The following is a 13,783-nucleotide window of genomic DNA, read 5'->3' as shown; positions in this document are numbered from 1 at the left end:
CCCCCTTCCCCGGGGAGTGGGGGAAGAAGCGGCGCTCATGGATTGGCTGCCAGCGGGGGAGCAGAGCTAGGCGAGTGCCTATTGGGCGGATCGGCTCGGGAGGCGGGACGCGGAGGGCGCGGGGTGGGGCTCGGTGTCCAGAAGGTGAGAAACGTTGACCCGGCCTGCGGACGCCGCCGGTGGAGCTGAGCTGCGAGTCCGACGGCAGCGGGTGAGTGACTGCAGGCCTCACTTGCGGAGGGCAGGCCCGGCTCCCTCCGGCGCCCTCCGGGTAAGGCCCCGCCGGCTCTTCGGTGGGACCGACCTCCCCGCCTGCCGCTGGGGAGACCGTCTCTGCGGGGCCATCCGGGGCCGAGGGGACGCGGCCGGGGCAGGACTCCTGCCCGCGCCCGACACAAGTGGCCAGGGCCGATTCCACCCTCCGCGCCGAGTGCCTGCATCACTCCTGCTCGGCGGGTGTTTCCCCAGGAAGGAAACAGGCGTGAAGCTTGAGGGTCACACAGCCAGCGAGGCTGGGCTGCGGACGCACGCCCCCCGGGCCACCTGGGGGGGTCTCAACAGACCGATTCGCTCCGCAGGTGGCCGCCCGTCGTGGGCCGCTCCTCCGCCCGGCCTCGGGCTTCCTCTGCCTCGAGCTGCATTCTGGATCCTCACCACTCCCCTAGAGCACCACCAAACTCTTGTCTCCAGCCCCGGCCCCGCCCCAACGTGTTTCATCTCCTCTGCCTCAATCAGGTGGGCTCGCCAAGGAGTTGGCCCACCCTCTGCCGACTGGAAACCAGGCCCGCCTGCCCCCTCCTCTCCCTCCCGCTACCTGGACTGGACCTTGCCCTCCTGGCCTCCACCTCCAGTCCAGCCCCACAGGCGGCCAGCGAGGCCTCCCTGTTTTCTATTTTCAAAACTTTCTTGTGGAAGTTTATTACATGTGTAGGGAAAAGTACAAATCACAGATACACAGCTCACATAACTTCACAAAGAGTGTGTGAACAGCATACAAACGCAGAAACCAAACAACCCCCACGCAAGGTCCCAGCCCCTCCTTCATTACTGCTGCCCAAGGACAACCATTATCATGACTTTAATGCCACAGATGGGTTTGGCTATCTTGCCTTATGTAAACGTTTTACTATATTGTATTCACTGTATTGTAGTTTACTGTATTGTGTTTACCTGACTGGACAGCCTGTTTACACACTGTCAAAATTTAAGAGCAACAGAGCCATACACATAGTGGTCAAACATCCTTCACACTCTGCTCCTCAGAGACCTGTCACTGCAGAAAAAGCCTGTTCTTACCTGCTCGTCAGAGAGCAAATACAGATTGCAGCAGTATGCAAGCTTTTTTTTTTCCTTCTTGCATTTTGGCACAAATGGGAGCATTGTTTACACACACTGATCCGTCCATCCGTCTGTCCCCACCCCCCACCCGCTTAACATCTCTCAGACACTTCTCCACGTGGTTACTTAAAGATCTTCTTTGTGATTACCAGTGCCCTAACCATGGATGTTTGGGTTTATTTCTGTTCTTTTGCTCAGGGAGGGATCTCATAGTGAATAACCCTGTCCCTTAATGAATAACTTGTGTTATTGCACAGACACGTCTGCAGGATGAGCACTTAGGCTAAACACTTAGCATGAGTTCTCTGGGTCACAGGGTTTGTGAATCTGTGATTTTGAGAACTGGGGGCACATGGTTCTCCCTAGGGGGTGCTTGCTGCCATTTACACTCCTACCAGCCCAAAGGAGAGCTCCTGCAGAACCCTGGCACAGGCTTTCCGACATTCCAGCGCTCCGCCCGCTCCTGACCTTGTCCCTCCATCTGTTGGGGGAGTTACCAGCCGGAACCAGAGTGAGGAGAGCGCTCCAGGTGGAGGCAGCTGCCTGGGCCAAGGCCCTGAAGAGGGATGTGGCAGTCTGGCACCTTGTGGGAGGAGGGTACCCTTTAGTCTTGAGGACAGAGAAAAGCCAGGAGGCCTGGAGAGCTGAGGTGGGGTGACGGGGTCAGCTCTGTGTTTTCAGAAAGATTGCTCGCTCTCCACTTTCTCCGGGAGAACTCTGCCAAGACAGAGTAGCTTCCCCAGAAATCCTCACCCTGGCCACAGCTGTGATTACACAATGAAGTAACACAGTGTGGTTTCATTTTTGAGGGAGTTTCCCTTCCATTTGTATTTCAAGACAAAATTCCCACAGCATAAAATCCACCATTTTAGCCATCCACTAGGTTTTAAACTTTAGATATGCCACATGTAGGAAACATTTTCAGTGGTAGATGTGCTCAATTTAAAGAATAACCAAAAACAGCTGTGGGACTCCCCACCTGACACTGAGACTTGCCCTGAGCGAGGGTCGGCCCCGGCTTGCCCTCCACTGGGTGCACGGCGCAGGGCCTTCATTTCCTAAATAAACTAACAAATAAGTAAGTGACATGCAGAGATGGGGGGAGCTGCAGACACAAGCCAGGACTCCCCATTTGTGCAGCAGTTCGGGGAACCAGAGACACAAGTCTCTGGGAACATGGGCTGGGACCGTGAGACTCAGGGTGTCCAGGGCCCTGATGGGGAGAGGGGGCAGTCACCCTCTAGTCCCCGCAGCACCTCCCCCTTCATGGACCCCTCCCCCGGACCTCAGTGTCCTCCCCTTTAAAAGGGCTGCTGGCCAGGTGACTCTACCAGTGCTCCCCTTAATTTTTACATTGCTTTCTTTCTTTTTAATGGTGGGAGGGACTTCCCTGGAGGCCCAGGGGGTTAAGACTGTGCCTCCAATGCTGGGGGCACGGGTGCCATTCTTGGTTGGGGAACACATGCCAGTCAGAAATTAAACAAAAATAATTCAAAAAATTAAATTGTGCCAAAATACACATGACCTAAAATTTACCATCCTGACCATTTTAAAGTGTACAATTCAGAGGCATTTTGTATGTTCCTAATATTGTACACCCAGCACTGCTATCTGGTTCCAAAACATTTCCATCTCCCCAGATGGAAACCCTGTGCCCCTCTTCAGTCTCTCCCCTGACCCCCCCCCCCCCAGCCTGCTCCGTCTCAATGGACGGTCCATGTAAATGGATCCATGTAAAGGGGCTCCTGCTCGGTGCTGTGACTCGACAGCATCACGGTGAGGAAATCCGCGCCGTGGCTTGTCCGCCCTCCTTTCCTTTTCGTGGCCGAATAATACTCCACGCCGCGGGTACCCCAGCCTTTCTTTCTAAGACCCCAAGGCAGCGGGGTTCAGCTAGTGAGTCTCACGCTTGGGCAAACTGCATTCAGAGAGGCAGTCAGACCTGAGGGGTCGCAGGCCGTGGGTGGGGGGTTGGGGGGTGCAGCTTTGCCTCAGGACCGCATCCCGACCCCTCAGGAGCTGGCCGTGCCTTCCAGCTGGACACTTCAGAGCCTCAGTCTGCCCCAGGCTGCAGGAGGGTCACAGTGGGAGTCTAGGGTGTGAGAGCGTGGACCCCGGACATGCAGAAAAGCCCGCTCTGAGCCTAACTGCATTCCCTGGGCCCCTCTGCCCACCCCAGGACATGGCAGCTGTGAGGCCCGCGTTGGGCCGCGTCCTCCCCGGATCTTCTATGCTCTTCCTGTGCGACATGCAGGAGAAGTTCCGCCACGTTGTGTACTTCCGCCAGATAGTCTCTGTGGCTGCGCGCATGCTCAAGGTACAGCCGTCCTCCCTCAGACCCCGGGGTCCAGCCCCACACCTCCTCCCTCAGACCCGGGGGTCCAGGCTCCCGGCCCCTCCCCCCTCAGACCCCGGCGTCTAGCCCCCACACCTCCTCCCTCAGAGCCGGGGGTCCAGGCCCCACACCTCCTCCCTCAGACCAGGGAGTCCAGCCCCCACACCTACCCCCTCAGACCCCGGGGTCCAGGCCCCACACCTCCCCCCTCAGACCTGGGGGTCCAGGCCCCACACCTCCCCCCTCAGACCTGGGGGTCCAGGCCCCACACCTCCCCCCTCAGACCTGGGGGTCCAGGCCCCACACCTCCCCCCTCAGACCCCGGCGTCCAGCCCCCACACCTCCTCCCTCAGACCTGGGGGTCCAGCCCCCACACCTCCCCCCTCAGACCCGGGGGTCCAGCCCCCACACCTCCCCCCTCAGACCTGGGGGTCCAGGCCCCACACCTCCCCCCTCAGACCCCGGCGTCCAGCCCCCACACCTCCTCCCTCAGACCAGGGGGTCCAGGCCCCACACCTCCCCCCTCAGACCCCGGGGTCCAGGCCCCACACCTCCTCCCTCAGACCCCGGCGTCCAGCCCCCACACCTCCCCCCTCAGACCCCGGGGTCCAGCCCCCACACCGCCCCCCTCCGACCCCGGCGTCCAGCCCCACACCTCCTCCCTCAGACCAGGGGGTCCAGCCCCCACACCTCCCCCCTCAGACCCCGGGGTCCAGGCCCCACACCTCCCCCCTCAGACCCGGGGGTCCAGGCCCCACACCTCCCCCCTCAGACCCGGGGGTCCAGGCCCCCACACCTCCCCCCTCAGACCCCGGGGTCCAGCCCCACACCTCCGCCCTCAGACCCGGGGGTCCAGCCCCCACACCTCCCCCCGCAGACCTGGGGGTCCAGGCCCCACACCTCCCCCCTCAGACCAGGGGGTCCAGGCCCCACACCTCCCCCCTCAGACCCCGGCGTCCAGCCCCACACCTCCTCCCTCAGACCCGGGGGTCCAGCCCCCACACCTCCCCCCTCAGACCCTGGGGTCCAGGCCCCACACCTCCCCCCTCAGACCTGGGGGTCCAGGCCCCACACCTCCCCCCTCAGACCCCGGCGTCCAGCCCCACACCTCCTCCCTCAGACCCGGGGGTCCAGCCCCCACACCTCCCCCCTCAGACCTGGGGGTCCAGGCCCCACACCTCCGCCCTCAGACCCGGGGGTCCAGCCCCCACACCTCCCCCCTCAGACCCCGGCGTCTAGCCTCCACACCTCCTCCCTCAGACCCGGGGGTCCAGGCCCCACACCTCCCCCCTCAGACCCGGGGGTCCAGGCCCCACACCTCCTCCCTCAGACCTGAGGGTCCAGGCTCCCGGCCCCTCCCCCCTCAGACCCGGGGGTCCAGGCCCCACACCTCCCCCCTCAGACCCCGGGGTCCAGGCCCCACACCTCCCCCCTCAGACCTGGGGGTCCAGCCCCCACACCTCCCCCCTCAGACCCCGGCGTCCAGCCCCACACCTCCTCCCTCAGACCTGGGGGTCCAGCCCCCACACCTCCCCCCTCAGACCTGGGGGTCCAGGCCCCACACCTCCCCCCTCAGACCTGGGGGTCCAGCCCCCACACCTCCCCCCTCAGACCCCGGCGTCCAGCCCCACACCTCCCCCCTCAGACCCGGGGGTCCAGCCCCCACACCTCCCCCCTCAGACCTGGGGGCCCAGGCCCCACACCTCCCCCCTCAGACCTGGGGGTCCAGGCCCCACACCTCCCCCCTCAGACCCCGGGGTCCAGGCCCCACACCTCCTCCCTCAGACCCGGGGGTCCAGGCCCTACACCTCCCCCCTCAGACCCTGGGGTCCAGGTCCACCAAAAACACACCTATCCCCTCCTTAGGACATGGGGGTCCAGGCACACCTCCCCCATCAGAAACCTGGGGGTCCCTCAGCCCCCCACCCCCCCCCCCCACTGCCCCCTGGCGTCCAGTAACCCCATAAATCCTCCTCTTACTCACAGCACACTGGGGGAATCCAGGTGCGCCCACCTCCTCCCCCCTCCACGCCTGGGGTCAGCCCCACCCTTCCCCCCTCAGACCCCGGCGTCCAGCCCCCACACCTCCCCCCTCAGACCCTGGGGTCCAGGCCCCACACCTCCCCCCTCAGACCCTGGGGTCCAGGCCCCACACCTCCTCCCTCAGACCAGGAGTCCAGGCCCCCCGGCCCCTCCCCCCTCAGACCCCGGGGTCCAGCCCCCACACCTCCCCCCCTCAGACCCAGGCGTCCAGCCCCCACACCTCCCCCCTCAGACCCCGGCGTCCAGCCCCACACCTCCTCCCTCAGACCAGGGGGTCCAGCCCCCACACCTCCCCCCTCAGACCCCGGCGTCCAGCCCCACACCTCCTCCCTCAGACCAGGGGGTCCAGCCCCCACACCTCCCCCCTCAGACCCCGGCGTCCAGCCCCCCACCCTCCCCCCCTCAGACCCGGGGGTCCAGCCCCCACACCTCCTCCCTCAGACCCCGGGGTCCAGCCCCAACACCTCCCCCCACAGAGCCGGGGTCCAGGCTCCACACCTCCCCCCTCAGACCCGGGGGTCCAGGCCCCACACCTCCCCCCTCAGACCCGGGGGTCCAGGCCCCACACCTCCCCCCTCAGACCTGGGGGTCCAGGCTCCACCCCTCCTCCCTCAGACCCGGGGGTCCAGGCGCCCGGCCCCTCCCCCCTCAGACCCCGGCGTCCAGCCCCACACCTCCTCCCTCAGACCAGGGGGTCCAGCCCCCACACCTCCCCCCTCAGACCCCGGGGTCCAGGCCCCACACCTCCCCCCTCAGACCCCGGGGTCCAGGCCCCACACCTCCTCCCTCAGACCCCGGGGTCCAGCCCCTACACCTCCTCCCTCAGACCAGGGGGTCCAGCCCCCACACCTCCCCCCTCAGACCCGGGGATCCAGCCCCCACACCTCCTCCCTCAGACCCCGGGGTCCAGCCCCCACACCTCCCCCCTCAGACCCGGGGGTCCAGCCCCCACACCACCCCCCTCAGACCCCGGCGTCCAGCCCCCACACCTCCTCCCTCAGACCCCGGGGTCCAGCCCCCACACCTCCCCCCTCAGACCCCGGGGTCCAGGCCCCACACCTCCCCCCTCAGACCCGGGGGTCCAGGCCCCACACCTCCCCCCTCAGACCCTGGCATCCAGCCCCCACATCTCCTCCCTCAGACCAGGAGTCCAGGCCCCCGGCCCCTCCCCCCTCAGACCCCAGCGTCCAGCCCCACACCTCCCCCCTCAGACCCCGGGGTCCAGGCTCCACACCTCCTCCCTCAGACCTGGGGGTCCAGGCCCCACACCTCCCCCCTCAGACCCCGGCGTCCAGCCCCCACACCTCCCCCCTCAGACCCGGGGGTCCAGGCCCCACACCTCCTCCCTCAGACCCCAGCGTCCAGCCCCCACACCTCCCTGCTCAGACCCCGGGGTCCAGGCTCCACACCTCCCCCCTCAGACCCCGGGGTCCAGGCTCCACACCTCCTCCCTCAGACCCGGGGGTCCAGGCCCCACACCTCCCCCCTCAGACCCGGGGGTCCAGGCCCCACACCTCCTCCCTCAGACCTGAGGGTCCAGGCTCCCGGCCCCTCCCCCCTCAGACCCGGGGGTCCAGGCCCCACACCTCCCCCCTCAGACCCGGGGGTCCAGCCCCCACATCTCTTCCCCTCAGACCCCGGGGTCCAGGCTCCACAACTCCCTCAGACCCGGGGGTCCAGGCCCCACACCTCCCCCCTCAGACCCCGGCGTCCAGGCTCCACAACTCCCTCCTCAGACCCGGGGGTCCAGGCCTCACACCTCCCCCCTCAGACCCCGGCGTCCAGGCCCCAGCCCCTCTGGGCTCAGACCTTTGCTCCTCCGCCCCCCACCCCAGGTGGCCCGGCTGCTGAATGTGCCAGCTGTGCTGACTGAGCAGTACCCGCAGGGCCTGGGCCCCACGGTGCCCGAGCTGGGTGCTCAGGACCTGCAGCCCCACTCCAAGACCTGCCTCAGCATGGTGCCTGTGGTGCAGCAGGAGCTGGACGCTCGGCCCCAGCTGCGCTCTGTGCTCCTCTGTGGGTTAGAGACACAAGCCTGCATCTTGGTGAGACCCCCACTGACGCTTGGGACCTCCTTTCCACCTGGGACCGCCCCAACCTGAAAACCCAGAACCCTGGACGCTCCCCTTCCTGACCCGTGGCTCCCCTCCTGACCTGGGACCTTCACCTACACTCAGGACCCCCTGGGCTTTCATCCTGCCGAGGGTCCCGCTATAATCCCCACCCCTCCTGCCCCGATCCGCCCTCAGCCCCACCCTGGCCCCCGTCTCCTGGCTGGGGTGGGCTGACCTCTCTCTGCCCCCAGCAAACGGCCCTGGACCTCCTGGATCGTGGGCTGCAGGTGCACGTGGTGGTGGACGCCTGTACCTCGCGGAGGTGAGCGTCTTCTCAGGGGTGGGGTGCGTGTGGGTTGGGTTTGGGCCACCGAGGGAGAACCCGGGGGCGGATCCTTGCTGAGTTCACCGGGTGTTTGGGCGTGCAGACCGAGATGCCGACACCCTCTCCCTCACCCCCTCAGCCAGGTGGACCGGCTGGTGGCGCTGTCCCGGATGCGCCAGAGCGGCGCCTTCCTCTCCACCAGCGAGGGGCTCATTTTGCAGCTCGTGGGCGACGCCGCTCACCCTCAGTTCAAGGAGGTACTGCCCCCCCCCCCCGACCTCCCCCTTCTCCCACGCAAACAGCAAATGCCTTTCCAGCTCCCACGGTACAGCGGCAGAATACATCCGGGAACATAGCGGCTGCCGCCCCCAGGGGAGACTGCAGGTCAACAGCATACATCCCGGAGCAGAGAGGCCGGCTGACCTAAGCGCTGTAGAGAGAAGGCAGGGGAGGGGCCGGGTGTGCCGGGACGGGCGCTGAGGGCGGCCCAGAGGCCTCCCAGAAGAGGGGGGTTTAGAGCGAGGTGGAGATGGAAGGGAGCCACAGGGACCCTGGCCCTTCCCCAGCATCCCTCCTCCTCCTCCAGTCTGTGACACTCAGGTCCAGCCTCCGCAGCCACCACTCACGTGGACTTCCCAGTGCCCAGGTCTGACTGGGTAGCCCACGGCTTCACACCTTGGCCCTTAGAGTAATGGAATATGCCAATATCCCAGTCCTCTGAGGTCTGCCCCTTCTCCTCTTAGATCAGGTCTGTTGAGCATTTACTGAGCACCTACTGAGTGCCAGCCAGTGTGGCAGGTCCAGGGGCAGTCGCAGAAAAAGACAATCTGTATTCAGTTTCACATGGTGGCCAGGAGCTGGGGAAGGAATCTGTGGGGTGTGTGAGAGATGAGATGGGGGCCTGCCGCACAGAGGCCCCTCCTGGGGGTGGCCTTAAAGTGAAGACCTGAACTGGGGGCAGTCAGCAACCGGTCATCCGAAAAGCAGTCTTGGCAGAGTGGACAGCTAGGTCAGAAGCCTGGACATGGGACTAAACTTGACTTATTCAAGGAACCACAGCAGGGCACGGCGAACTCAGGGTGGAGGAGGGGCGGGAGGCAGGGAGGAGCCAGAGCAGAGCCTTCCTAAAGGTTTTGTCGGGGTTGCACCTGGGAGCTGGACACTGTCAGATCTGTGTGCCGTGCTGGGCGGCTCATGGACATGAGATAGGAAGGGGGGAAACGAGGGTGGAGGCAGCAGGATTACAGGCCTGGCTCACTTTTATTTTGTAACTTCTGTAGGTTAGCATGAGAGGACTTGGTGGTGGGTGCAATGCGTGAAAAGGTAGCCCAGAGAGGCTCCAGGTTGAGCACGGCCGCTGAGGCTGTGCGCTGATGGGGGAGGGGGTGGAAGGTCAAATGACCACCAGCATCTAAGAAGCAGTTGCATAAGTGCCTCCAGAGTTGAGGCACAAGGCGTGGGCTGGACCTGAGAGTTGAGAGGGGAGATTACTTAAGAAGCAGGAAGCCCCAGGACAGTCAGTCACCCTCAGTGGTCGAAGCCGCCGAGGTGGGCCCAGGCAACAGATGATCAGGCACTAATCCTGGTAGCTGTGGTGAAAGGGAGATCACCAGCAAAAGTCTTGAGGGGAGGGGGCGGTTAGTTTGGCCAGTTACTGCCGGGGGCGGGGGGGCGGGGGGCGGCCAGGGAAATGAAAATGGATCTGTCGTGGAGACGGGAACCCCTGACTCCCCCCTACAGGTCCAGAAGCTCATCAAGGAGCCCAGCCCCGATAGCGGGCTGCTGGGCCTTTTCCAAGACCAGAACCCCCTCTTCCGCTGACCTCGCCACCCTGCGCTGAGCGGAGACACCCTCTACTCCTGTCCTCGGGACTCTGGCAGGCGCGCTTTCTCCCCCCGTCGCCGGCTCCCGAGAGTGGTGCAGTCCACCGGGAGAGCCGCCCCCTTGGGAGGGCGGTGGGTGCCGCCTTCCCATTGGGCCGCAGCTCCCGGAAATGCAAATAAGGCCCCCGGAGCCGGGCGAGGGTTGGTCGAGCCGGGCTGGAGGCGGGGCTCGGCCCCGGGCCACTCCAAGGGGCGGCGGGGGGGAGAGCGTCACAGGTTGTGTGGGACCCGCTCGCGGAAAATAAACACTGATGTGACTGTGGGCCGAACCATTCTTGTTCTGGGGGGTGTCCCGGGGGCGACCGGGGCCCGCGGGCGGCGGGGGAAGAGGGGTCCCCGGCAGGTGGGGAGGGGGTGGTGCCTCCGCTCAACTCCGAGCCGGCGGCGCGAGGCAAAGGCGAGGGCGGCCACTCACATCTGCACCGCAGCCGGCGCGCATCTGCCCGCAAAGGGACTGCCGGCCCGGGTCCCCGACACGCTGCCGGCCGCCCCCCAGGCAGCGCGCGCGCACACGCCCAGCCGGGTTGGCTCGCAGACACGCGCTCGCTCTGCCTCCCCCGGCCGGCCCCCCACGTCGCCGCCACCCCCCGACTCCCCCAGGGTCCCGCATCCGGAAAGTGAGGTGAGCGCGGCCGCACCCCGGTGCGGAGGGGGAAACTGAGGCAGGAGGGAGTTGGGGACGCGGAGGAAGGAAGAGACAGGCATGCGGATGAATGGATGGACGGATGGATGGGAAGGACAGATAGCTTCATCTGAGTGGTCCCTGCTCCCCTAAGACGCAGGAGCCCGGGGATCCGCATGGGGGCTTCCCAGAATTCTACAGCCCCCTTGGAAATCTGGGAGTCGGGACTCAACGAGCCCCCCAGTCAGGGCCCCTCAGCCCTTTTAGATTCTCAGGCTCCCCCACCCCCACCCCGCAATCTTTGGGGGCCCAAGAAGGCAATCCGAGTCCCTCAGGGACCCAAGCGTCAGAGCTCTCAGCCAGACCGCCCCCACTGGGGAATCAGAGCATCTCCCCCCCGGCCCCCCGACCCTGGATCCCAGACCTCGCTCAGAAGGCCCGGTCACTGGACCCCGCGTCAGAGCGCCCAGGGCCCTCTCTCCACAGGGACCTAGGAGTCCCTTCTTCCCCCTCTTCCAGGAACCCCTGGGACTGGGCGCCAGCGCCCCTGGCCCCCGCCTTCCGGATCCAGGTGTCCCCCCTCCTCAGCCCCCAGGCTGAAGCCTCGCGTCTCGGAGGCCGCGCTCGCGTCGCCATGGCAACAGGAGTCTATTTTGCGCTGGGAACACACAGCTCCCGTCGCAGCGCGCCCCCACCCCGCCCCTCTAACCCGAGCCTGAGTGAGAGTGAGGGCCCGGGGAGGGAGATGGGTGGTCCGGGTCGGGGGCGCACAGAGACACTCACAGGGTCAGAGGTCTGTAGACAGCAAACCTGGGAAAGAGACACACAGAGATGGAGACACGCAGTCGGAGGTAGAGAGAGACGGGGATGTGAAGAGAGACTGACAGGGCAGAGGGGAGGAGGGAATGCTGGCACGCGGAGGAGACGTGGGGCAGAGACGGCAGGATGCAGAGATGCGCTGAGACACGTGGAGAGAGCCGGGCTAAGAGAGCCCGTGACCCCGGGCACCTCCCCGCAGAAATGAGACTGGCCGGCGGGCCGAGGGAGGGGCAGTGGGGCGAGATCCCGGGAGGAGGTCAGGACCGGGAGACGCAGAGACTTCCAGAGACAGAGAGCGGATGGGAAGGCCTAGGCACCCGGGCGGGCCGCGGGGCGTGCGTGGGGACCGGCCGCGTCTTTCCCTCAAACCCCGGCCCCCGGGGGGCGAGCTGGAGGCGGGGCCGGGTCCCTCCACCCCGCCGCCCCCGCCGGGAGCTGGGATCCCCGCCTCCCGCCCGGACCCCTGCGGCCGGGTCAGCCTTCTCTTGAACCTGGATCCCCCTCCTACTGCCTGCTCTTCACATCCCTACCCCAAACCCAACCTCGACTCCAGACATTCCTGGGAGGCTCGCCTGCCTTTCGCCTTCGGACCCCCGCATCGTCAGTGCCCACCTGCCCACCCCTCTTCACCGCCCAGCAGCCCGAGATCGGGTTTCTGACTTTCTCTGGGTCTCCTTCTGCGGGTCTGTCCTTCTCTGGCTCTCTCTTTCCTTCTCTGTCGCTCTCCTTCGATCCCCAGTTCCCCGGGTCTTTTCTCCCCATCACTGCTCACCCTCCAGGCCTGTGCCCTCCCAGGTCTCTGTCCTCTTTTCTTTGAATATCTTCAGTTTCTTTGAAGGGAGAAGAATATCCCTCCTCTTCATCTCTGTTCTTCTCTTCCTGGGTCTCCGTCCCTCTCCCTGGGTCTCTGTCCCTCTCCCCCGAGGCTCCGTTTCTCTCCCTGAGTCTCTTTGTCTCTCTCTCTGGGTCTCCGTCTCCCTCTCTCCAACCCTCTGCCCTCACCCTCATCCTGTTCTCATTCTCTGCTCCCAGGCATCTCACGAGGCAGTCCTTGCCCCCCCAGCCCAGCTGACAGGGTCAGGAGAGGGGTGGGGTGGTGAGGTGTGGGACGCAGTGCTGGCAGGGCAGCAGGGGGAGGACGGGATTCTCCAGGAGCGCAGGGACCCCGTCTCACACTGGCTCCCCAAGCTCTGTGCCCACATCTGTTATCTCTCAGCTCCTGGACTAGGATCCTGGGTTCTGGCCCTGAGCTGCTGGCTGTGCCCGGGGCAGGGAGGGAGAAGACGGCTTGGGGGGAGGAGAAGAATCGTGCCTTCCTGTGTATTGTGTGTGTCCAGGAGGGGGTGCTGTCTGGGTGTGTCTGACGGAGGGTCACATGCCTGCTTCTAGACGCTCCACCGTGGGGTTTGCACTGGCGTGTGTACCCACGAGGCTGCCTGTCTGGCTGGGATACAAGCGTCCATGGTCTATGGGCAGTGGGCAGCATGTCCAGGTGCAGCTGGCTGGGGCGGGTCTCTGGCCATGTCCTGGAGCTGTGTGTGGTCCCAGGGTGTCATGGTGTCTGAGACTGTGTCTGACTGTTGGGTGCTGTGGGCGGGAAGGCCATAGATGCAGGGCTGTGTGTCCACAGGGAGCTGTACTGCGTGTGTGTCGGGAGGAGGCTCGGGTGTGCTACCAGGATGATACTGAGTGTCCTTGCGTGTTGTGTCCAGGACACCACGTGGGTGCCCTGTGTTCTGTGTCACTGTGACACAAGCTCTGTTGTGTGTCCGTGCATAGTTCTGTGAGGAAGAGCCGGTCCCTTGTATCTGTGCATCTGGCCAAGTGTTGGCAGGGGTAGGTGCTGCAGGGCAAGAGGTGGGACGCAGGGGCGAGAGGCTCTGGGGCCCTGCTGACAGAGGGGCCGTGTGTGTGTGTGGCTGGGCCTCAGGGGGTGTATGCCCCCGCTCCTCCTGCCCCACTCCCTGGAGCTGTCAATGACCAGGAGTTGGAATTTCCCTGGGAATGCGCCTGTGTGTGAAGTTGGAGGGGACCACGGCACTTTGTCAGCAGAGGGAGAAATTCTGTGATGGAGCCCCACCAGAGGCTTGGCACAGCGCAGGCACTGAGCCTGCAAACTACTGGCCCATGTGGGGCAGCCCTTGGCCCTGTGCAGCTCCCCAGCACCTGTGATTTAGCAGGCAGATGGCACCCTTGTGTGTGTTTGGAAGGAGTGCCCCTTCCCACAGATGGATTCCTCCCCACCAGCGTGCCTTGGGAAGGAGAGCCAGTCTCTCTGCCAGACCCTCTTGTGCAGTGCACAACCTGCCCAACCTTACACGGCAGCCCTTGTGTGAATGAAGGAATCCACTTCGCCACGTGCAT

General features: G+C 65.0%; 2 protein-coding genes across 5 annotated transcripts in view; both read left to right on the top strand.

Annotated features, from left to right (window-relative positions):
* The first annotated feature begins 112 nt into the window (after nucleotides 1-112).
* Nucleotides 113-10,240, top strand: ISOC2 (isochorismatase domain containing 2). Of its 2 annotated transcripts, none has more exons than XM_070450348.1 (6): nucleotides 113-211; nucleotides 3,518-3,655; nucleotides 7,552-7,761; nucleotides 8,022-8,092; nucleotides 8,235-8,352; nucleotides 9,836-10,240. In XM_070450348.1, the coding sequence occupies exons 2-6, from the start codon at nucleotides 3,521-3,523 to the stop codon at nucleotides 9,914-9,916; spliced, it is 615 nt and encodes a 204-aa protein (XP_070306449.1). In that variant the 5' UTR covers nucleotides 113-211; nucleotides 3,518-3,520; the 3' UTR covers nucleotides 9,917-10,240. The 2 variants fall into 2 exon arrangements, with proteins under 2 accessions (XP_070306449.1, XP_070306451.1); XM_070450350.1 differs by lacking the exon at nucleotides 113-211 and adding an exon at nucleotides 596-735.
* A 52-nt stretch (nucleotides 10,241-10,292) lies between these two features.
* Nucleotides 10,293-13,783, top strand: part of SHISA7 (shisa family member 7) — an 18,260-nt gene continuing 14,769 nt past the window's right edge. For all 3 annotated transcript variants that reach the window (XM_070450344.1, XM_070450343.1, XM_070450342.1), the window contains exon 1: nucleotides 10,293-10,600. The gene's annotated coding sequence lies outside the window, so the exon portion shown is untranslated. The remainder of the gene's footprint in view (nucleotides 10,601-13,783) is intronic.

This window comes from Odocoileus virginianus, chromosome 20 (assembly GCF_023699985.2).
Source record: "Odocoileus virginianus isolate 20LAN1187 ecotype Illinois chromosome 20, Ovbor_1.2, whole genome shotgun sequence".
Lineage (NCBI taxonomy): Eukaryota > Metazoa > Chordata > Mammalia > Artiodactyla > Cervidae > Odocoileus > Odocoileus virginianus.
Note: the sequence above shows the minus strand (reverse complement) of the source record. Positions and strands in the feature narration are given on the sequence as shown.

Excerpts from the sequence above, each read along its gene's own strand:
- ISOC2 (XM_070450348.1), top strand. The coding sequence starts at position 3,521 with ATGGCAGCTGTGAGGCCCGCGTTGGGCCGCGTCCTCCCCGGATCTTCT. Across the intron at positions 3,656-7,551 it reads TGGCTGCGCGCATGCTCAAG|GTGGCCCGGCTGCTGAATGT; the intron begins GTACAGCCGTCC and ends CCCCCACCCCAG. Across the intron at positions 7,762-8,021 it reads AGACACAAGCCTGCATCTTG|CAAACGGCCCTGGACCTCCT; the intron begins GTGAGACCCCCA and ends CTCTGCCCCCAG.